Source organism: Engystomops pustulosus, chromosome 1 (assembly GCF_040894005.1).
Source record: "Engystomops pustulosus chromosome 1, aEngPut4.maternal, whole genome shotgun sequence".
Classification (NCBI taxonomy): Eukaryota; Metazoa; Chordata; class Amphibia; order Anura; family Leptodactylidae; genus Engystomops; species Engystomops pustulosus.
In genome coordinates, this window is record NC_092411.1 from 194,002,615 (window position 1) to 194,026,519 (window position 23,905).

At 39.8% G+C, this 23,905-nt stretch overlaps 1 protein-coding gene across 2 annotated transcripts; it reads left to right on the plus strand.

Annotated features, from left to right (window-relative positions):
- The first annotated feature begins 6,076 nt into the window (after positions 1-6,076).
- G3BP2 (G3BP stress granule assembly factor 2) lies at positions 6,077-23,423 on the plus strand. Of its 2 annotated transcripts, XM_072117102.1 has the most exons (12): positions 6,079-6,336; positions 10,477-10,595; positions 10,840-10,921; positions 13,294-13,467; positions 13,973-14,063; positions 15,226-15,328; positions 15,731-15,911; positions 17,482-17,583; positions 17,863-17,965; positions 18,220-18,348; positions 18,991-19,109; positions 20,568-23,423. In XM_072117102.1, exons 2-12 carry the CDS (start codon positions 10,501-10,503, stop codon positions 20,835-20,837), a joined length of 1,449 nt encoding a protein of 482 aa, XP_071973203.1. In that variant the 5' UTR covers positions 6,079-6,336; positions 10,477-10,500; the 3' UTR covers positions 20,838-23,423. The 2 variants fall into 2 exon arrangements, with proteins under 2 accessions (XP_071973213.1, XP_071973203.1); XM_072117112.1 differs by lacking the exon at positions 17,482-17,583 and having other exon boundaries at positions 6,077-6,336.
- The last annotated feature ends 482 nt before the right edge of the window (positions 23,424-23,905 follow it).

The following is a 23,905-nucleotide window of genomic DNA, read 5'->3' on the forward strand; positions in this document are numbered from 1 at the left end:
ATATGTGCAGAGGGAGGACACTGGAGCACAGAGACACCTCAGCCTCATACATCAGGTACTGAAGTCACTGCCCCTAGAACTTGTCTTGGATTATTATTACTGTAATTGCTGACTGAAGTGTTCACACTGCTGAGAATAAACTGTTCAAAGAGACTGTGGAACATGTGCTTATCTATCTGGGCCTAATATCCCCTAAACTACACACCCTCAGAATCCTAAAAGAACTCGCCCCTGCTAGCCCATCGTGGTCTGGCGTGTGTGGCTGTTACAGTTTTCTATTGTACTTTTACTTCAGGGGCTCTTCAATTACACTGTGGCACCACAAAATATTTGCAGCCAAATTGGCCTTCCAAATTCCCGGTATCGCTAACTCTGTTCTGGACATCGATGTGCGGGGAAACAGCAGCTGACATCCACATGTCTGGTATTGCCGTACTCGGAAGAAGCAGGGCAAGAAATTAGGAATATATATTTACCTCAAATTCCTTCTGAATGTATCCGTTTTAGGGCTAAATTGGAAAGATTGAAATCAAAAATTGAAATTTCAAAATTTCCACTCCATTTTCATATGCTTCCGGAAAAATAATTAAAGGGTTAACAGACTTCTTAAATGCTGATTTGAATAGGTTGAGATGTTAGGTTCATAAAATGGTGTTACTTGTGGGAGTATATAGTACATAAGCCTTTATACGGCACTTCCAAACTGAATTGATCACCAAAAAGTTCGCATTTTTCAAATTTCAAGAAAATCTGAGAAGTTGCTACTAAAACTTCAAACCTTCTCACATCCATAAAAATAATGGAAACGTAAAACAAATTATGGATATAAAAAGAAGACCAATGGCAAAAGGTTTCTATCAAAAAAAATTTGTGGTATCACTTTTTGTCTAAAAATTATAACATTTGAAACTTTGAAAATAGTAATTTTTTTCAAATTTTTCCTAAATTTTTGAATTTTTACCCCCAAAAAAGGAACGGATCACCGAAATGACACTACTAACATAAACTACAATGTCTCACGAGAAAACAATCTCAAAATCACAGAGATATCTTAAAGCGTTGAAAAGTTATTACCACAGGAAGAGACACTGGTCAAATTTCCAAAAAAAGTTGCGAGCCTTAACCTGCAAACAGGCTGCGTCCTTAAGGGGTTAAAGAATACCGGGGATCTGATCTTCATCAAGTGCCCCTGGGCTGCTGATTTCCCCGGCAGTCAGACCCCTTTCAGGTCTGACTATGAACTGTCTGTGCATGCGTGAGTATCATAGAGCAGTGTATTGTAAAAAAAAGTTTAAAACCTTAAAATAAAATTAAAAATAAATAAATAAAATATAAGACCCTAATATGTCACCCATACAAACACTTAATAAACCAAAAAAAACCCACAAATACACATACCCCTCCCCCCCCCACATATTTGGTATTGGTGCCTCTGTAACAATCTGTTTAATAAAACAATGATGAATGCCGTAAAAATAAAACTTGGAAACCTTTGCGTAAAAAGATAATTTTTTATTCATACACTTACAAAAATGCTCTAAAAAGTGATAAAAAAAGACTGCTAAAAGAACAACTGTTCTTGCAAAAAATAAGCCCATAACCAGATTTGTAAGCTAAAAAATAAAAACGTTATGCCATTGAAAAGATGGTGATTGCTTAAATTTACAAAAATGTTGTTTTATTAAGTAAAATTAGGAAAAAAACATATAAATGAGCATATAAATTTCTGTTATCGTGGCAACCCATAAAATAAAAAATAACATAATTTTTATGGTATGTTGAACAGTCAAAAAAAGAAAAAAATCTTACCAAAAATTGATGATTTTCATTTCCTTCACCAACAAAGAGTTATGAAAATCTCATCTATTAGCTATAGATGACCCAAAATTATGTACAACAAAGTGCACCTGACGTGGCAAAAATAAGCCCCTATATATGGAAAAGAATTCATTGGATGGTTGAGCGCCGGTCCCTATCCCTACTCCTCCTCTACGGGTTTCAGCAACATATAGAAAAAAATGATGGCCTGTTCAATTTGACAATGCAAATGTGCTCTGGATGGCGCCTCCTTCCATTCTTTGCCCGGCCGTGTGCCCATACAGCAGTTACTACCACATATGGGGTATCAGGACACTCGGGAGAAATTGGGTATCAAACTTTGTGGAGCTTTTTGTCATTTAATCCATTGTGAATGTTTTATTTTTGGCACAAAATAAATGTATTGTTCAAAAATATTACAATTTGTAGACCACACCTCCATTTTGTTTTAACCCTTATAAAACACCAAATGGGTTAACAAACTTCCTAAAAGGGCTTTTTCATACGTTTAAAGGTGTAGTTTCTATAATTGGGTAATTTATGAGTCTTGCTATTATTTAGACCTATCACAGTCAACTGAAAGTTTTGGCAATTTTCCCAAAAAATTGTAACTCAAGCACACTGACATTCTGATGTGTTCCTCCTCTGGCAGGATCTGCTCCTCTTTTAGCTTCTTATGTCCTGTTTTGTTTTACAAAAAATGGTTTTTAAAGGGAAGCTGTTGTTAAAGATTTTTATCCAGGGCTCCAACAATCCTTCTACAATTGTAAGATGATCTCAAAATGTATAGGCCTTTGTTCCCAGCACTGGAATATGTAGCACAGAAAAGACACAGACAGGTCATAAACTGCACTCAAATCACCCTTTATTCCAAACACACAGTCGTGTATATAGAAAACAGAAAAATTCTTTGCAGAGGGCGTGAAACGTTGATAAAATGCTGAACTGCTATACAGTAGGCTAGCTTGAATATACTTTGAACAACTCCCCTTTCCCAATACATGCTCATGAACTCTACATATCGTTTCTTATACTAATCACTGGTTTCCAAGGAAACAGAATGTTATCACTATCCCAGCTACAAAATGTAGAAGAAGACTCTGAAGGCTTCTCAGTCATCAAAATAAGCAGAGACAGAAGAAACAGGCTGAAGGATAAACTATACTAATAGGAGTCAAGGACTATCAGGCAGATTATACAAGATGGTGTATGAATCATGAAATGGATGACAGTGTACAAGATGGCGTCTGGGTGAACAAGATGGCGTCTGGAGAGAAATATGATATCTATCATACTGCCATTAGAAATTGACCTAATAAACCACTACCAGTATGTTGACAAGCAGCTGAACACATTCCAGATTGTATTTCTTTCATGATCACAGTGTAGTAGCATCATTCAGAAAATCAACTTTGAAGTGTGATCTAAATAGTTGTATAAAAAGGAGGCAGAGATTTTAACACTGAAATTAAGCTGTCTCTTCTGCAGAACACCCCCTTCACTGTAATTGATGGTTCTGCACCTAGAAAGAAACCAGATCTCTAGAAGTCTGTTGCATGGCGTCCAATGAATGAGGAGAAGGCATTCAGAGCTCCTAACTTTGACTCCAGTATTAAACTCTCCACCCCCTTGACTTTATATAACCAATTTACAGTTCACTTCAAAGTTGATTTTCTTGGTGATGCCACCACACTGGGCCACGAAAGAAACATAAACTAGAAGGTTTTATACTACCTGACAATATGCTAATAGCAGTTTATTAGGCCAATTTCTAATGACAGGTTCCCTTTAAAATAATGCAAATGAGCCTGAGGGGCTCCAGGCTTCATTGATGTTAAAGGAGCCTGGAGCCCCTCAGGTTCATTTACTTTTTTTCTTAAAAACAAGGGTACAAGAATCTTAAAGAAGAGTGGATACAACCAGAGGGGGTACATGTCAGAGTGCATGGTTTACTTGGTGGTAAACAAATTTCCTTTTTTTTTATAACTAAACACAAAAAATCGTATCCAACTAATTTGATACAAGTACAATATCACGAGAAAACAATCTCGAAATTCCCTGGATATGTTAAAGCGTTCTAAAGCTATAACCACTTATGGTGACACAAGGCAGATTTTAAAAAATTGTGGCTGTGTACTGAAGACCAAAATAGGGGAGTCCTGAAGGGGTTAAAGCAAACCTACCATCACGGTAGATCCGGTGGCAGGTTCCTCTAATAAATGCCATTGGAGCCCTTTTTAGGGCTAATCCTTCAGTGCCCGAATGAGTTTATAAATCTCTTATTGCCCTAATATGCAAATGAGTGAAAGAGGTACTGGGGTGTGGAGTAGCCGGAGCTGAAGCTACACGGCACAGCTACTCCACGCCCACAGTAGCTTCTTTCGATTCTGCTGCCCGGAGAGCTTCAGCTCCTGGTAGTTGCACACACTCGTCCGCGCCCTGCATAGAGTATGCATGCAGAGCCGGCAGCTCTGGCTTCAGAACCCAGCACGTGCAGCCACCAGCTCAAGCGCAGACAAGTGTGCCTATTTCTTCTTCTTTCTCTAGCTCAAACGTTGGGAGGTGTAAATCACTGTGATCTGAGCATGAGCATGAGGATTGTGTTGGGTTCCATCTGTAGATTTCTAGGTACAAGGGCATCATTAGAGTGATGGATCGTTTGAACGAACCGGTACAAAGAGACAGCTCTTGTTCGTGAATGACGTGAGCTGGCTCACCTCAGTGAGCCGTTAGCTTACTTAACCCTGCCCCTAAACGGCTCACCACGCCCCCTTTAACCCGTTCAAATTGGGTTAAAAGTGGTGTGGTGTCAGGTGAGTGACTGGCCTGCGGCTCCCTATTATATATTTAATAGGGAGCCTTCAGTAGTCAAAAGAGCTGGCTTTTCTTAGTGAGGGAAGCCTAATGAGCCAGCTCACTAAGAAGAGACGTAATTCCCATCACTAGATCATTAGGGTTAGCTCCTGAACGGCTCCCTATTAATGGAAACCTGTCACCAGGAGACCCATTTTTAGCACTCCCCCAGTCCCCACAGAGCATAGTACATATACTGCCAAGGTGTTTTTGTATAAAAAATAGGTTTTACAGAAAAAAAGATATGTTATATTGTACCTTTCATTAGCATCTGCTGTGTGACTAAGCAGTTGTCCCCTGGGATGGGGCTGGAAAGGAGCAGCCCCCCCCCCCTTGGGAAACATGTGACCTTTTCAAATATTTGAATAACTCCCCACACTCGGGATTGGCTGTAGAGGAGCAGGGGGCATCGCTAAGCCATGTGATGGGTGTTTTCATATATTTGAAAAGGTCACATGGAGAAGCTGTTTCCCAAGGGTGGGGGGGGGACTGCTCCTTTCCAGCTCCTCCCAGTGGGAAACTGCCTAGTCACACAGCAGATGCTAATGAGAGGTACAATATAACATATCTTTTTTTCTGTAAAACCAATTTTTAATACAAAAACACTTTGGCAGTGGCAGTGTATTTACTATGCTCTGTGGGGACTGGGGGAGTGCTAAAAATGGGTCTCCTGGTGACAGGTTCACTTTAAGGACGCAGGTTTTTTTTTACCTCATTTCTCGCTCTCCACCTTCATAAATCCACAACTTTTACATTTTTACATGTACAGCTCTGTGTGAGGGCTTATTTCACACAGTTTGTCAATGACATCTTCAGAGACCTTCTGTCTCCTGGTGACAGGTTCCCTTTAAATAGATAATAGGGAGCCTCAGTCTAGACAGTTACCCGACACAACTTTTATCTTGATTTTATGGGGTCAAAGGGGACGTGGTGAGCCGATTAGGGGCCAAGTTAGATGAGACATTGGCTCACTGAGGCTCCCATCGTTCACGTGAAAGAGGCGGATCTTAGAGCCGGTTGGTTTACGAGCGGCCCATCACTAAGTTACTATGCTGCAAGTGTATATGAATCCTGAAAAGATGCATACACACTTCTTGGATTGAATAGCCAGCCACCAGATACGTATATATTTAGGAATATTGTTATAATTAGTAACTTTATACAATAAATAATATCCATTATTTATTATAATAAAAAAAATTGTAACAGTATTCCTCAGACCCTCTCTTATTTTTTGAGAAACATTGGTAACAGAGTGTTCTGCTTATAACTTTCATGTGTTTATCTCACCATTGTTATTTTCTTTGTTGTATATTATTTGTATTCAATAAAGTTTATCAAAAAAAAAACCAACAACCAGCGTGCAGCATGAGGATGTAGCTCCGCCCCGGTGCGCAATGACGATGCAGAGAGGCGTGGTATCCTTCGTTACCGTGCGCCTGGAAAGCACGTAGACGCGCGAAGGCTGCTGGGTCCTGATCTCACGGAGGCCGCGTAACTGACCGAACGCTGCGTCACTTTGGTGACGTCACGGTCACGACACCATATTCCCCGCCTTGAAGCTGACGCCCGTAGGTCGAGGGTGAACACAACAATAACAACGTGTTTCTAGCATCAGACGGGGCCAGAGGCTCCTTCTGCATCTGGGCATAGGCACTGCTTGAGGTGAGTGAGTGCGACATTGGGTCATTTCCCGTGTGGCGGCCATTGTGGCGGAGCGCACGCTCGGTGCGTATCTGGGAGTTGTGCCTTTGTACGGCCGATGAGCTGGACGTAACTGTGTGTCGTGTCTCCTGGCGGCGGTGAAGGTTATTAGTGATGTGGTGGAGCTGCTATATAGGTAGCATGGAATCCCCCCTTCTCCACAGTGAGGAAAGCTGGGTGACTGCCATGGACCACTCCGGAGCAGATAGGAATGGGTTATCAGTAAATACATCCATACATTGTACACGTATTACCTAGGAAGATGTCTGCAGACCTTGGATCAGTGGCTGTGTATTCATCACCCGCTACCTCTGTCTAAAGTTGGTTGTTCCTATGCCCAAGAAGCTGTGACGGCCACATCTACTAGCCCAGTGATGGCGAACCTTTTAGTGAACGGGTGCCCAAACAGCAAACCCCCCCCCCCACACGTTTATCGCAAGGTGCCAACCAAAAATGAAAGCCGTAACTTATTGCTCCCTGTTCTTCAACAATGTTCAATCATATTGGCCTCCTGGGGACACCAACACAATAGAAAGGAAGAGGGAACATTTGCATCATTGTAGCTTCTTTCCAGTGTCCTCCAAGGATAATTTGGCCCTGCCTACACATTCTCCCTCTTCTCAGTCCCTAGTAGCCAAGTTAGTATCACTTTATCACTGAAAGCAGCATCTTTTAAGATGTTTGAAACTGCAGGAAAATTATTTGAGTTCTGTCTGGAGTGCTGGGGCGATGGCCCGGGTGCCCACAGAAAAAGCTTGGAGTGCCGACTCTGGCACCCGTGCCATAGGTTTACCACCACTGTCTCATGCCCTTGGAGCCACCGCTACAGGCTGTATTGCCTCTTACATTTGAGTCACATATCCCACAGAAAAGTTCATACAAAGCCTTTGGGGGAGGCTTCTCACTTTTGTATGCCAGAAAACTTTCGCAGGAAGTTCTGAAATAATCTGAATTTCTCGTGCAAAGCACCATTTTGGTGTGAAAGAGTGCAGCTCGTGGCAGAGTGGGCAGTGGGGTTGTGTTGGCCACGTGTATTAGCCACAGCAGTTCAAAGGCGTTCAACACAATTCCATGCCAGGCTTTGCCCAGCAGTGTGCCATGGCAGATACATGATGAGGCATCTTCCTCTTGATGTATTTCCTTTGGCATATGGTCGGGGACTTTGTCATACACCATGCACATGTAGAGCTGTATATGATAAATGCTCCCCCCCCCTTAGTATCTATGTAAGGGCCATATTGCCTATGCATTCAAAATACAGGACTAGAGCTTCAGTGTATAGGACCAGAACTGTCATGCAGTGATTGGACCCTGTCACATTATTGCTGCTGAACCCCCACCAGTCACATACTAATGACTGCAGATAGGAAGGTTTTTCCCCACCTAATAACCTGAGTAAAAAAACAGAACAAAAGACTGTAGAAGATTATCACAGTTGCAGTGCTTGGAATTATGAGTAAGTGTCCCTGGTCTATCATTCATAGATTTGGATGGTAGATTCTAATACATTTTGGGTGATCCATGTGATAACCATGTTGTAAAATGTAAACACATTGCATTCTGTACACATACAGAACGAATACTAATCACACCACATGAAAAAAGGTTTAAAATTAATTTAGTCATTGAACCCATTAGTGTTCAATAGGATCTCTGAAAATAACCAAGGCTGCTTACCCGACTATTTGTTGGTGCTCCCATTGATTTGAATGGAAACCTTTGGTAAGTCCAAGCATACAAACTCCATACAGAAAGCGAGCGCAACCTGCACTGAATGGGTATTTATACTTGTACATGAATTTTAATCTGCTACACCAAATTTATTGTCCCAATTACATACAGGTAGGGAAAGATAGGAATTAAAAGATAATTTAGTGTAATATATCATAACTTATAAGTACTATATGATATACTATATATTTAATTATAACCATATACCGGTAGTAATTGGTTACACCAAGTAATATCTCTTGTAAGTGATCTTTTAATATTTTCGTCTCTCATATTCACTACAAGTGAGCACTACCTACTGCTTCCTCTCATCCTGCTCACAGTTGAGTTTCAGTTTTGTAGGCCCATCCCATTTACAAGCAGAGTATAGCGGTGGTAAAGTGGCGATGCAGAATGTTTAACAAGGAAATTGGCTTACCTTCAGCCAGGATAGCATTCTCAGATCTCTTTGGAGCCAGAGCCTTCTGATGAGAACAGGTTTCACTATTACTATGTAGAAATGTTAATAGGTTCAGGAATTGCAGGTAATCTCAATGCGTTTCTTAGCCATCTTGCATAAGGTACCACCTGTGATAGGTTATTTATCCCTAAAACGGACAGCTGCACTCCTCTGCTATATGCCATAAAAGATTTATTTTTTTTTTATATATATATCACCTTAAACCCAAGTAATTTTTGTGTGTTGTTTATACCCCTCTAATACTTACAGGTTGTAATAGGCTACCTTTCTAATACATACAGAACTTAATAATGGGAAGTCTGGCCCGAACACTGAGCAGCCCAAAATGGACTGAGATGTTGAGTGTGACTAATACCGTAATGACCACTCTGTCAGGATTCTACAGCGAGACATGGAGTCCTGCTTCAGCTTGGTTATGTTAAGCTTAGGATCAGTGCTAACACCTCTGTGATAGGAAAATAGTAAAATGTGTGAGCTTTTTAAATAAGCATCTGCAACAATCTGTACAATTTAAGAGAATCTTTCTTTGACCCACACAGTGAACCCCGTAATAAAACAACCCTGAATAACTTTTTGAAAGATGTTTTTTTTCACATTAAAGCCCTTAATAAAAAAAAGAAATGTTTTAAAAGGTGATCTTGCAAAAAATGAGCTATGTCAACTAAAAATAAGTTCTGTAAATTATATAAAAAATAAGCTATATAAAAATCTTAAACAAGAATTGATGATTTACATTTCTTCCGTTAATAAAATCGAATTAATTTGCTACAATGCCCAAAATGATGTACCTTAAAAGTGCATCTCATCCTGTGCACATTACAATTATTTTTTTAATGTTATATCCTGTACAATGTGACATGCAAATCAACGCCTATACGTGCCTCCTCTGGGTCTCCAGCACCACTGACCGTCTAAGCCGTGCACATGTTTATAGCAGCACAACATCCCTGCAAACAAACGGGCACAGCTCTGATGGACTGTGGTAAGGAGGAGGTTAGAAGAAAACAGAATTGCATCCATAGAGAAATTCATGTTCGTTTTAAAGAACTTCCCCAATATAACATGCTCTACATTGTATTATTGATGGATTCAGTTAAATCTTTATATAGCGTCATCAAGTTCACTTTACAAATCATAGGGGACATATACAAATATATTACATTAGAGTACAAACAGTCATGTTGAACAATAGGAGTGAGGGCCCTTCTCACAAGAGCTTACAGCGGATGAGGGGGTGACAAGAGGTAAAAGAGCTTATATAATGGTCCAGCCATTCAGAGAGTCCATATGACCCACTATAATTGGGAGGTAAAGTTTTAGGTTAATTCCATATGAACACCATTTTTCAAAAGTAAAATATAACCTGCAAAAAATGTCTAGTGTATATACATTTAAAATCTGTAGTAGATTGAGTCTTATGTATCATACATTGCCAAACAGTTCAGTGATGTTTACATTACAAAAGTAACATGGCATTAGCAGTAAATCTTTTATTGGAGTAGCAGATTATTGGCTGCACGGAGTGATTTCTTACTGTTAGTCTCCCCGTCTAAATACACTATGCTGCTATGGATTGCCATTTATCCATTGCTCTGCTGTAATCATCATGCCAACTACCTTCCTTTTTATAGAAAGTACAGCATTTTTTATACCTACTCTTAATAGCTGCTGAATTAAAATTAACTAAAGAGACACAGCCCCCTGACATGTTGCAACAGAAAACTGTGTCCTTGGGCTATGGGGGCTGTAATGCACGTTGGGTATGTGTGTTGGAAATGCTTAACGCTTCCCATTATGATGTCACATTGGTAAACTGGGTGCAACTTGTAACATACGCCATTTTATTACCTAATGCCTCAGTGTATAAAATGACTAAACATCTTCCTCAAATGTGTTTTTGTTCATTTTAGTATATCCTTTCCTGTACCAAAGAAATGGTGATGGAGAAGCCAAGTCCCCTGCTTGTAGGGCGGGAGTTTGTTAGACAATACTACACCCTCCTGAATAAAGCGCCAGACTTTTTGCACAGGTAGACCATCTTGTTTTATTACATTTTTGGTTTTGTGGGCATTTGATGCTGGTCTTCAGAAAATTATGTAATGCCTGCATGTTATGGTGGATAACTTTAAAGGGATAGTCCTACATTTTATATTGGTGACCTAGCCTCAGTACTGAATTCCATGAACATAAGTGTGAGAGCTTCAGTAGCTGAGCCCAAGCCACTGGTCCACGATAACTTGTGTATGTAAAATTTACATTTGTCTTTTAAACAGGTTCTATGGAAGAAACTCTTCTTATGTGCATGGAGGATTGGATGCGAGTGGAAAGCCTCAAGAAGCCGTGTATGGTCAGGCGGTATGTCCTTAACTATTGCTAAAGAATGATAGAATTCTCAGCTCTTTGCGGTTACACTTCTTTTCATGGGAAAATGATAACTAACCTCTGGTTGCCATGAGCAACTAGAACAAATTAATATTATTATATTCCATACCATTGTACATTCAGTAAGGGGATCACATGCATTACAACAAGAGTGCATATAGGAGGGGAGATGGAGACACAGGGTGAGTGAGCAGAGCAGTTATTACATGTTGTAGATTCTGAACAGATGGGTTATTTGGTTACATTTGGAATATGAGGGACAAACTAAAGATTTTAGAGAGAGATATCACCAGTGAGAATATTGGTGCAATAGCTGTGATGTAAGAATAGAGAAATCATGATTGTTCTTGCCAGAAGTAGCATTTTGAATCGGTAATGGATTAGTACCTAAGTTCACTTCGGGTTTAATGCAGGTATATTTCAGTGTACTTATTCTCTGCATTTAGGATAATGCACCTCAGGTCTCAAGGTCTAGTAAGATCTTAAGTCTAATATTTATACATCCAAGACAAATTAATGACTACTGCCAGGTGTGGGGAAAAAAGGTGGATGGACAGAGAATTGGAGTCTACAGGAGATTAGATCTTCATTCACTCTCCAATAAACATGAAAGGTGCAGATAAAAACACTGTTGCAATGGCAGGCTGGGCTCTCTGGTGCCAAAAGAAGCAGACATGGCCATAAACAAACAGTTCTTCTCAGACACTTCTGATAAATCTCCTTCTATAGGGTTGTTTCATACAGAGAATGCTGTCGAGATAATGAGAAGGTCGTATTTGCACACAGAGGGAACTGTCTATTCCTGGTGAATTTTCTCTGTTGTGAAACTAAAAGAGTCGTGTTGTCGCCAATAAAAAGGAAGTGTGCTAAATAGTTGTCGATATTGTCTTTCCACAGAATAGTGGATAACACTGACTGGTGGGAGGGTCTTGTGGCTGGAATCCTCAGTGATTGCTAAATTGGGAGTCCTGTCACTATTGAACATTTGAGTCCAGAAACTGTCATCTTTTGGGTAGCTCTATGGAGCCGCGTTTACATGATGTGTTGCGTCACATTTTTTGTTGCATTTTCAATGCATTCCAAAGGCTTGAACCGTGATCACATGCTGAGGTTACATTGCATTTCCACTGCATTTGCTAAAACGCAATGTAAACTTGGCATGAGATAAAGGCTGAAGCCTTTGAAATGCAGCAAAAAACGCAATGCACCGTGTGAACTTGACACAAGGGTGCTGTCACATGTTGCATTCTTGGACTGTTTGTAAATGCACTGAAAAAGCATGGGTTTTTGTATGTTTACCATGCATTTCACTGGTTTAAATCTGTTTTTCTTCATTTCTGCAAGTGTAAGCAGCTGTGAAAGTGATTAAACGCATGCATTTGGCTAGTTAAAAAAAACAAAAAAACAAAACCCATAGCAACCCATATGCAATCTGTTGCGGGCCGCCCCAGTGTGCTTTGATTCCATTACAAGACGGAATTTTACAAAAGTGTTTTTAAAGTCACTGAAGGCACATGTCTTTCCTTGTTTACTATACGTTTTGGTTTGCCTCTATTTTTCTTCATTTGTGGAAGTTAAACCCCTTAGTGACCACCCATACAAATTTCTCTGATAACTAAGGGGCTTTAGGCTAGGCGGTCTGGTTTCTCCATCACCCTAGCCCAAGATGTACACGGGTCCCCGGTGCGGGTAAGGGCAATGTCCAGCTATCATTTGACAGCAGGCCCCTGCACTAACAGTTGTTTAAAACACTGTTTAACCTGTTCAATCCCGCAGTCAATTCTCCCTGTACTATCAGCACCTCCCAATGCCATTGTGGACTGCTGTCTGCTCTGGACAGCGGGGGACCTAATGAAGGTCCTGGGTCTGTCCTTGGCATGTGCCTGCTCAATCCAGCCCCTGACTGGAACGAACAGTCTGCCTGTCAGTCTATCCAAGTGCATAGGCTGACATTCCTAATGCACTGCAATACATGGTTATTGCAGTGCATTAGTATGAATAGATGATAACTTGTTCATGCAGCATTACAGTAGCTTAAAATAAGCTAAAAAATAGTAATTAAATTAGTAAAATGTCCCAAAAGGCCCCAACACAAAACATTTTATAAAAAAGAAAGTGAATATGATAATTGGGATACAATGTCGCCATACACAGGCTATATACACATACACAGGGTATATATTATGTTGCAGTATATACAGAGAATTTTGCAAAGATGTGTTCTGAGAAGGATAGCTGTAGTATCAAACCGTGTTTAACCTTTTTTCTTTCTATAAAGTAAAGCTGTAATAAATGTTTTAATGTAGTAGTTATTGCCTTTTTGTTTTATTGTGCTGTGAATTTAGGAAATACACAAGAAGGTGATGTCCCTGCAGTTCAGTGAATGCCGCACCAAGATCCGTCATGTTGATGCACATGCTACGTTGAGTGATGGAGTAGTTGTTCAAGTTATGGGGGAACTTTCCAACAATGGTCAACCAATGAGAAAATTCATGCAAACCTTTGTCCTTGCTCCAGAAGTAAGTGTCTCACCCACTTCATTCGGCTCTAAACCAACCCAAAATAGTTGTCCAATCAAGTTTATGCATAAACCTCAAAAATGTGCATGAAAAGCAGTCTTTGTATTTCTGAACTTTACACAAACTGTAGAATTCAGTGTCTTGTTTGCTACGTTGTAGTTATTAGAGGTTACCACTGCAGCATAGGAAGTATTGTATGACAAAAAACCTGAAGAGACTACCTGTGAGTCAATATTATAGACATGTAACGAAAACCCCAGGCAGTGTCTGGATCAGGCAAGTTACTATGTTAATTCCCCTAGTGTTCTTGGAAACCTTTTTAACATGTACATCTCTTCAGTCGGCTTTGGACTTGAACATAATCTTGTGTCAAGTAGTGAATACCCTTCAAGTGTGTTTGTCCTGCAGAATGTTTCTTTCTATACCTGTGTGTTAATGTATGATGGTAGCGTTCTAATTTGGGGTTTTGTGTTTAAGCTCAGACCTACTTTTTATGTTTTTGTAGGGATCTGTACCAAATAAATTCTACGTTCACAATGACATCTTTCGCTATGAGGATGAAGTGTTTGGTGATTCTGAAGCAGAAATGGATGAAGGCAAGTTAATGGCTAATGGGGACATAATTGGGAGATTTATATGTTTTTTTTTTGTGCTCTTTTTATTCTGCATAGATTCATAAATTAACCTATTATCTTGTCACAATACAATTGGCTATTAAATAGGACCCTTCACCACCTCAGACGTGTGAAGATTAGCACACCATTCTGTAGGGATTCTTTCTAGTCCCCACTGTTAGAGATATTCATCCCAGTATCTGGGGCGGCAAATGAGATGTAAGTGAAAATGTTATGATTGCGCAAATGAAATGTTAATACATTTACATCACGTTTAAAGGGGTATTCTCGTCTGTGCAGTTTGATAAATCTGCCATATATAAACATTTCTTCAATTAGATGTTATTAAAATAATGTTCCTGTGTGAAGATAATTTCCCATAAATGTAGTCATATATACGGCCACCTCTGCTGGAGGGATTGCACAAAGACACAAAGGGTGTTTTGTATATGAAATGTCCAGGAGTTACTGCATGTCCCACTGCCGTCCTGTGGTAATGATCGCTTAATCCAAGAGGTCAGGCAGGACTCAATAGCACATGTCTGGCCACTGCTGCTAAAGTGTAAGGTGGTCGTAACCGAGGAAGCTATCTCGTTTCTAAGGGTCAATATGGCTACATTTATGTGAAATTATCTTCACACAGGAACATTTTTTTTAACAACATCCAATTGAAGAAATGTTTATACATGGAAGATTAATGAAACTAAATGTGAATGTCCAGACGAGAATACCCCTTTAAGTTAACATTGCTTTTGGAGTAACACTGCATTTTGTTTGCGGAATGGGTGTGAATGCAACCGCTATGAGCATAGAGAAATTGCAGCTCAATACTGTTCATAGTAGCTTTCCTGACAATGCCTGCTGCTGATTGGACAGTATGAGAGACATTTGGCACACGCCTCCAGTGGCAGCTCCTCCAGAACATCGGTTACAATAGTCAGATACCAGGACGGATATCTCCACAACCGTGAGGGCTAGAAAGAAAATTCAGAAAGTGCCCATGAATCTGTGTTGCAGCCACTACAGAATGATATGCTAATCTCTGTATAAGTCAGATTGTGACAGGTCGTCTTTAAACTATTTTTTTTTTTTTTTTCGTATGAGGCATTAAATATTAACATACAATTTTTATTCTATTGAACAGAATCTGAAGAGGAAGTGGAAGAAGAACAAGAGGAGAGACAGCCATCTCCTGAACCAGTGCAAGAGAATACAAGTAGCACATATTATGATATCCACCCAGTTTCGTAAGTCTGCCATTTTCATGTTTATGGCCTGTCTAGATCCATTCTATAATTGCTTAAAAACCTTGAATTAATGATCTTAAAGGGGTGTTCCCATTAGACATAAATGTGGCAAAAAATATTTGTTCCCATTTCATATTACCCCTCACCCCTGTGTTTTGGATTTATAACTGGCACTTTCCATTCACTTTTATTGGAGCTCTTAAAGTTAACGAGACAGCAGTTGGCATTTCTACCACTCTTAACCAATTTACTATTTTTGGTTTGAACAGGTTAATATAATAATGATTTGGCATAATCAGTTTATACATTTTTGATTAATCTCTCGCACCTCGTGTTTTTTTTTTTTTTGTTTGTTTTTTTTCCCCCTTGTCCTAAAATTTTCTTTTTGTTTTTGCATCTCAGCAATGGAGTAGAAGAGTCCTTGGAAGAACCGATCATTGAGCCTGAGCCAGAGCTAGAACCAGAAGTGAAGAATGAGGAGATAAAACCTGAGCAAGAAGAAAAGAATATAGAGGAACTTGAAGAGAAATCTCCGACCCCACCTCCCACTGAGCCTGTTGCTCTCCCACAAGAGCCCCCTAAGGTTGTCTTACCAGTTTGTACTTTCCTTTTTTTTTTTTTTTTTTTTTTCTCTTTAAGATGAGTATATTTGTTGTCATTGTGTGCTTCCTATCCCAGTGACTCTGACTTCATGATGAAAGTAATTATTGTTGGCTGAAACTGGCCCTAAGGCCTCATGCACACCACTGCTTTTGGGGGCCATTAGATAGCAGCAAAAACTGCTGCTAATTCATAATTCCATTGCATGGACACTGCAGTGAAGCATCCTATCTCACTGCACCTTGACTGTGTTGTGCAGCCACACCTTAAATTATAGAGCAGGTCCTATTCCTACCCTGCTTTGCTTAGCTGCTGCTCATTTCCTATGTAGATGTATTGCTTGAGCCGTGTGCATCCGCAGCTCCCCTCCCGGCTGAAACGGGTTTAGAACAGGGATCACTTTCCCATGTTTGCCTTCCATATTGCATGAGACCTAAGTTTAATAGATTATTCTGCCCTGCTTTTTAATGGTGGCCTAGATTTAACACTTCCTCCACATGGGTGGACAACATCCTAGTAGCTAGACACTTGCTAATCAAGTGTCCTATTCACATGATTAACCAAAATAAGGAACACTTAATATTGTATGTCCTTAAATGGTCCACTTTATCCAGGCTTCACAAAAGTAATAAGCTGAAGAAACTAAAATCCAGTTTGTTCTTCTTTGAATCTTAATACATATTCACAATTGCTATGTTGAAAGGAAATTTCACATTGAAAGTGTGGATCCACCCAGTTCTGCGGACTTGAGTAGCAAGCTCCAAACAGAAGAACAAACCGCAGGCAGTCAGAAGAAGAAACCTTTTGCCTTATTAGGAATGTAAATCAGATGTTTTTCACAGCACTCTCGATGCTACTACAGTTTTCTATATAGGACTGAAAAAAATGCAGAGTTTCTACATTCTGTTTGGCAGGGAGGCTAATATTCTTCATCCTTGTTCCTGGGTAGATCTCGCTTAAAGGAAATCTACCATGTGGAACTTTCTTACCAAAGTAGATCCAGTGGTAGATTCTCCATGGCAGCGTCCTCCACAAAGTGTTTTTATTTGTCCTGGTAGGCTTCCTTTGCTGTTTAAACAAACAAAAAAAACATGCTTTTATGCCTATTACTGCCAGTTACACGCCTAAAGTAGCTCGGCAGAGATGCCTCCTTGCCCATCCTCGATATTGGGGAAACCTGCTGACTTGGACCCATGCATGCACATTGCCTTCTGCTGTGCCCTGAAAGTGGTGGGGGAATGGGAGCTACTGCACAAGTGGAGTTGCGCTGCTAGCTTCCCCAACATCGCAGATGCACAAGGAGACCTATCTTGATTCCTGGATGAAGCTGCCATTGGGAATCTACCTCCTGGATTTACTTAGGTAAGTAGTTTCTTTGGTCATCAATTTTTTTTTTCTTTTTTTTTTTTTTCCCTGTGGAGAGTTTTAATGCAGTAATTACAGATTTTGTTTTAGTTTTGCCCAAAATATGTTTTTTGTTTTTTTTTTTGTCACTGATCCATATAGAATTTGGTGTACAGTTTTCTAAGCTTTAGCATTCATCGTTTCTGTAGGCTTTTTCGTGGGCATCAGTGACCAGTAAAAACCTGCCTCCCAGTGGGACTGTCCCATCATCGGGAATTCCACCCCATGTAATTAAAGCTGCTGCCTCACAGGTAATTGATCTGTGGTTTGGTTTTGTAGGTTATCTGTTCTATAGACTTCAATGTTTAACAGACTTTCCCATTGGCATAGTCATAATTGCTTGAATTTTTTTACATACCTACAATTTATAGAGAGGAAGTATGGAAAAAATGTGAACTTCTACTTTAAAGTTCTATTTCCATTGTTGATGGTACATGGTATTCCTGCGTTTATCAGATGATTTGGGTCACCTGCATCTTGCTGTTAACTTGCGCAACTAACAGAACTTTTCATCTTTTGGTTATATGCAGACACGTGCTGAAAGTAAACCTGAAACTCAAGTCCAGCCACTTCGTACACGGGAACAGCGTCCAAGAGAGCGCCCAGTATTTCAGCCAAGGGGCCCAAGATCAGGTAATTGTTAAAAGCGGTATATACCATAGCAAGATATAACCATGTAGCAAATGTTCTTCTAAGACTTATGCTATAATTTTGGCACTGGATGTGTTCTCTTCTATTAAAATAAGGGTCAATATAAAACTGAGTTTTCAGCTTCTGCCTGAAATTAGACTTCAGTTTGGGGAATTAAGCCGGTTAATCTGCCGTGTTTAATATGGGAAAACCATTAAATGTAATGGTGGTAGTGATCAAGTCATCTTGCTTAACAGGTCGAGGTGACACAGAACAGGGGGAGACCGATAACAGACGCATGTTCCGCTATCCTGACAGTCACCAACTCTTTGTTGGGAACTTACCTCATGATATTGATGAAAGTGAACTGAAGGAATTTTTTATGAGTGAGTATCTTTAAGTTATTTTAAAGAGGAATTTATACTAACGTTGCAAAGCAAATTTTAATTGCAGAGCGTGTGACCGAACACTCTGTCTACTGCAATCTAAAGGTTTATTCACACATCTGCATCTGTTTTTTTTTTTTTTTTTCCTCCATGCAGCCATCTGTACAAAAGTATCGTCAGTTCTTCAGTTGACTTCTATTGGAGACTGGTTCATCGAATGTGGGGGGGGGGGGGGAATGCTAATATTTACCCCATTATTCTATGTGAAAGTGGCGTTGGCCAATGTGTGGCACTCCTTCCCTGGCCTTTTGCATTACCTGTAGCCTAGGCCAGTGCCTCCTGATCTAGCACAGCAGTTTAATCATACACATAGCGGTCAGTATGCTATCTTTGGAAATCACAAATGGAACTGATGTGTGGATGAGCCTTAATGCAGGTAGAACGGTGTCGCAGAATCTGGTTGTGTACCAAGTATTGGATTATGGCTCTTACTGATGCCACTAGCCTGCAACATTATTTTAGAGATTAATGCATTTATTTGTTTTATTCGTGTAGAATGCAGTTTTTAGCTTCAGCCCACTTCTTCTTCTTTTTTTTTTTTTTTTTAACTGTCTTGAACACAATATAATTGATCTTTTACAGGTTATGGAAATGTAATGGAACTCCGCATTAATACCAAAGGTGTTGGAGGGAAACTTCCCAATTTTGGTTTTGTTGTGTTCGATGATTCTGAGCCCGTTCAACGGATTTTGCTTGCAAAAGTATGTATACATAATAAAAAATATTTTGCTAATTATTTATGGTTAAGAATTCTTCCCTGTGTTTCAAGGTGTCATGGTTCAGAAGGTATAACAATTTGAAGTGTGCCCATTTCAACTCCAAAATGATGAAAAATCATTCTAGAGCTTATTTTTGGGGTTGGAATGTTTTAAGTGTATTTTCTCCAGTGTACATTCTTGATGTGATTTATCTCAACTATGGGACACTTTTCAGAAGAATTGCATGATTGTTTCTAATAGGTGAACTGTTAAGATAAAATAAGCAAATCTTTTTTTTTTTTTTTTTTTTTTTTAATGTATTTCGACTTTAGGCGCTATTTCCCGTTACGGTGTTAAACGCCAGGAAAAAATTTGTTATTATATTTTGATCGGACATTTTGGGACATGATGATACCAAACATGTTTATGATTATTACTGTTTATTTGCTTTTACATGTGATTTAGAGAAGGGGGGGGGGGTGATTTAAACTTTTAAATTTTTTTACAATTTTTTTTTTCCGATTGGTAAGGGTCCTGTATTGCAGTATATATAATATTATTATATAATATTATATCATATATTATTTAATATAACATATGGTACCCCTCAGAAGGAGGGGAAAAGATATGCAGTCATACCCGGACACAGCAAATTGCACAAAGGGTTGAACCATTTAAATGGGCTGGTGTGCATAAAATGCAAGTCTAATGATGGCATAATCTCATGCACATTTGTAATGGCATAGCAATGCTCATGCCTAAGGCATGAGCATAATAAAATTTTGTTACTTTTATAACCTTTTTGACTCTATTTTTGCCTCATATCTTTCCCCTCCTTCTGAGGGGTACCATAGGTTATGTAGATTTCAATAATATGTGGGGCACCTACTCGTTGGTGCAACTATCTGTACAGGTTCTATAATTAATTGTATAGTCACCCCTGTACATTCTCTGTTTTAAATTTTTGCTACAAATATGATTTTTAATAGCCTGCCATCTGCTGGCTATTAGAGATCATTGCACATAGGAAGCCTATGAGTCTCAATGAGACTGTAGGCTGCCATGCCAACTGATCGCCGCCCTCCCATGACGTCACAGGGGGCAGCGATCGGCCATTTAAGATGGCGGTGCCCATGTAAAGGTAACTTGGGTGCCGTGGTCAGATTTGAACTGCCGCGATCGGTGCCAGCACTGACCGCAGCAGTAACAGACGGGTGTCAGCTGTGTTATACAGCCGTCACCCGCTGTGTATGGAGAGAGCTCAGTTTGCAAGCTCTCTCCATGCACCCTTCGCAGCACGAGGACGATATAGTTCGTCCTCGGTCAAGAAGGTGTTAATCTCTATCCTACAACTTTCCTTTCCTTCAGACTGAGCCTTTGACATTTGTAGACTGTAGCAGAGAAGACCTTTTCTTCCATATGTGTAAACTACAATTTACCCCTCTTATTTACTTTTTCTAGCCAATTATGTTCCGGGGTGAAGTGCGTCTGAATGTTGAAGAGAAGAAAACCAGGGCAGCCCGTGAAAGAGAAACCCGAGGTGTAGATGACCGCAGAGATGTACGTCGCAATGATCGTGGTGGAGGGGGCCCACGCGGAATCATTGGTGGAGGAATGATGCGCGATAGAGATAACAGAGGGCCTCCTCTTCGAGGTGGGATGGCACAAAAGCTGAATACAGGGAGAGGAACAGCACCCATGGAAGGCCGTTTCACTGGCCAACGTCGCTGAAAATCAGTCATTAACAAAGTCCAACCTACAGTGGTACATTGTTCGTCGTGTTTGCATTCTTGTTAATTTTTAGCTTTGGAATGTGACACAGCCTTTTTTTTTTCCCCTACACTTTCTCCCCTCCCCCCATAAGTTCTTTGATGTGGAAACATCTTTTTGTTTGCAGTTTTCAATTGAGATGAAGATTCTTATTTTTTTTTTGCCGTTTTTCAACAAACTTTCAAATGTTAATTTCTTCACCCAATTTGGTGACTGAGATGACAATTAGCACTGCAAATATTTCCAAGGACACTCGAGGCCCATGTCCTATTAGAGTTCTGTTGCACTTTGCAAGTATTATGGTTTCTTTTTTGGAAACAAATGTAGTGCAGGGTGTCTCTCCTTCCCATCTGCCCCCTTAGTTACCTGTGTCAATGAAGGATCTAACGGTTAATTACCCTCCAGACCCACAAAAGAGCTTCTACTACGAACACAGAGTCAGATTCAAGTTATGGTATTTGGCCTGTCGCCACCAAGAACCTGCACTGTGCATATCAAAAGTTAGTCCTCTGGAGTTTCATTTAATTGTGAATTTTACACTAACCAGACTTCAGAGGGTGTGATCAGAAGTAGTCAGAGATGTTTCATGACTACAGGTTCTGGCACTTGCCCATGCGTGCTATAAGATGGCAGGCTGTTCCCGTGGCTCCAGCCTGCCATGACAAGGCCCCCCCCCCTTTTTTTTTTCCCCTTTTCAGCTTTGTACAGTGAGACGACATAACAAAGTGTACTCAATTGTATTTAGTTCTCTGGTAATGTAATAAGCATGATGGTGCCTTCTATGAATACATCATTCCAGTCCTTGCTGGTGATTTTGTACAGTGAATGATTTACTGTGCTGCAAAGCCAAACTGCTTCAGTACATTCAAGAATCTGCCTAACCAAACTGCAGTATGTGTACATCAGTAGATTTTTTTTTTTTTTTTTTTCCCTTTGCTTTGTGTGTCGATCACACCATAGCTACCATTGGTATACAGTTACCAATAGTGGGGGCTACAGTATGTGTAAGAAGGACTAATGGTCAGGTCTCTGTGTTTGAAGCCCTAAACTCCCAGAAGTGCATCTAAAGTGGATAATCTGTAAAATGGTGCCCTGCAAGTGTCCAGTTGAACTCTTCTGTTAACCGCTTCATATACTATTGGACTTGGAAGCAGAGGAATGACGTCCGCTCCTATAACCGTAAAGCAGCTCTAAGTGTATGCACTTTATATTCTAATACAGGGTCATTTTCTAAACGATTGTTTTTTTTAAATTTTTTTCACCACTTTTTTTTTTTCCCTTTGCACAATTTTTGAAAAAAACTGTCCTAAAATTCCGTTGTCATTTTTCCCCTTTGCTCCTTTAATATTTGATGCACACGTCTTAAAGCCGAAAGTGCAGGATTGTAAAGTTTTTGTAACAGCCGCCTGCCTATACCCGTACATTCCATGAACTGACCAATGTAGCAGAAGATACCAGCCTGTCGTAGTCGCATTTGTTGATGACTTTGAAGGTGAAAGTGTGAACACTTACAGCTGCCTCTAGAAGCGCAGGAAGCATTGAACATCCGTACCAGTAAAATGCACATGGAGTAACATGCTGCTTTTGACTTATGCAACTGTTTGCTGAGCCTCTAATGATTGTGCACAAAGTATTTCTCCAGTCCACTAGGCAGAATCAGACTCTTGCATATGTCAGTTTTGTTTTGTTTTTTTTACCCTCCCGTTTTCTTTTATCACGTGAGGTCTTCTGTTTTTGATGGCAAGTCTTGCACTATTTCATACATTTCTGGGACACAGATTTCTCATGGTTATAATTTTATATATGCATATATATATTTTGTGTTTATAAAAGTTTTACATTTGCAATCTGTTACCTGGAAGTATTGTACTTGAATTCCCTAGTATACAGCAAAGCTTGGACTGGTTTTTCTTGTCATTCCAATGTATCCGTGGAGAAGTTTTGCCAGCGGTTCTATTCTATTTTGTTCTTTTTGTTTTTTCTCCATTCTTATTCCTGTGTTGTGTTTTTTTTGGTTTAGTTTTTTTTTTCCTTTTGAATGTTTAACCCGTGTCACAACAAGAACTGTCTAATGGCAAATGGAACGGGATATAACCTACCGTACTAGAGGAGCATCAGAGCCATTAAGCTTTCAAGTCTGCTTCATATTTGAATACCTTGAATAAACCTTATACATCTGAAATGTTTACTTGGTGACTATTCACCTACTTTACTGTGTACATATAAGTGTTTTTTTTTGTCTTAATCTTTCAGTAAGTGTACCTCATCCAACATGGCCGCATTTCCCCTTTCATCGTGTTGGGCAGTTGGTTTATTGTAGTAACCTATCATCGTTGCACTTCTGTTTCAGCACAATTGGCGTAGTAGGACCTAGCTGTAGAAGCAGTGGTTAATATATATTTCTTTTCCATCTTTATTGCTGTAATGTGTTAGACATTATGCCAGTAGAATCTATAGTCCTTTTGGATAGTATTTTTACTTCAGTTTCCATATTTTGAATGTGTTGAAACTAAAACATTTGACAATAAACTACTGATGTCTACAGCATGACTGATCTCCCTGATTCAGTGTGTAAGGCTATTGACGTTTTTCTTGTTTTGTTGTTCTTTCATCTTTTACTCCAGTGTTAACCAATCTTTGCATGTTGTACTCCTCTGTTAATAAACATTTTAGTTGTGTCCAGTTTTCACCAAAATCCTGCTACCCTGGCATCATGATACATGGCTGTATGTGCATAAATGAATTGCAAAAAAATTGCAGTCACTTAAAGGGGTATTGCCACTTAGACAAGTTTCTTATATGTACTCAGCACATCAAAATAAAACATTCTAATTCACTGTTATTAACAGAAATCCAGCATTTCACAGATATAATCCAACCTGTCTATCAGTCTTGCTGTACACAATTTCAGTTGCCCCTAGATCTGACCTTGTAACTTCAGACTTTGGGTCGGGTGGTGGCCATCTTGATTTTTGTGTGAGATCGTGCAGATGAGATTTCAGCCCCCTGCAGTCCTAGCACTGGAGATC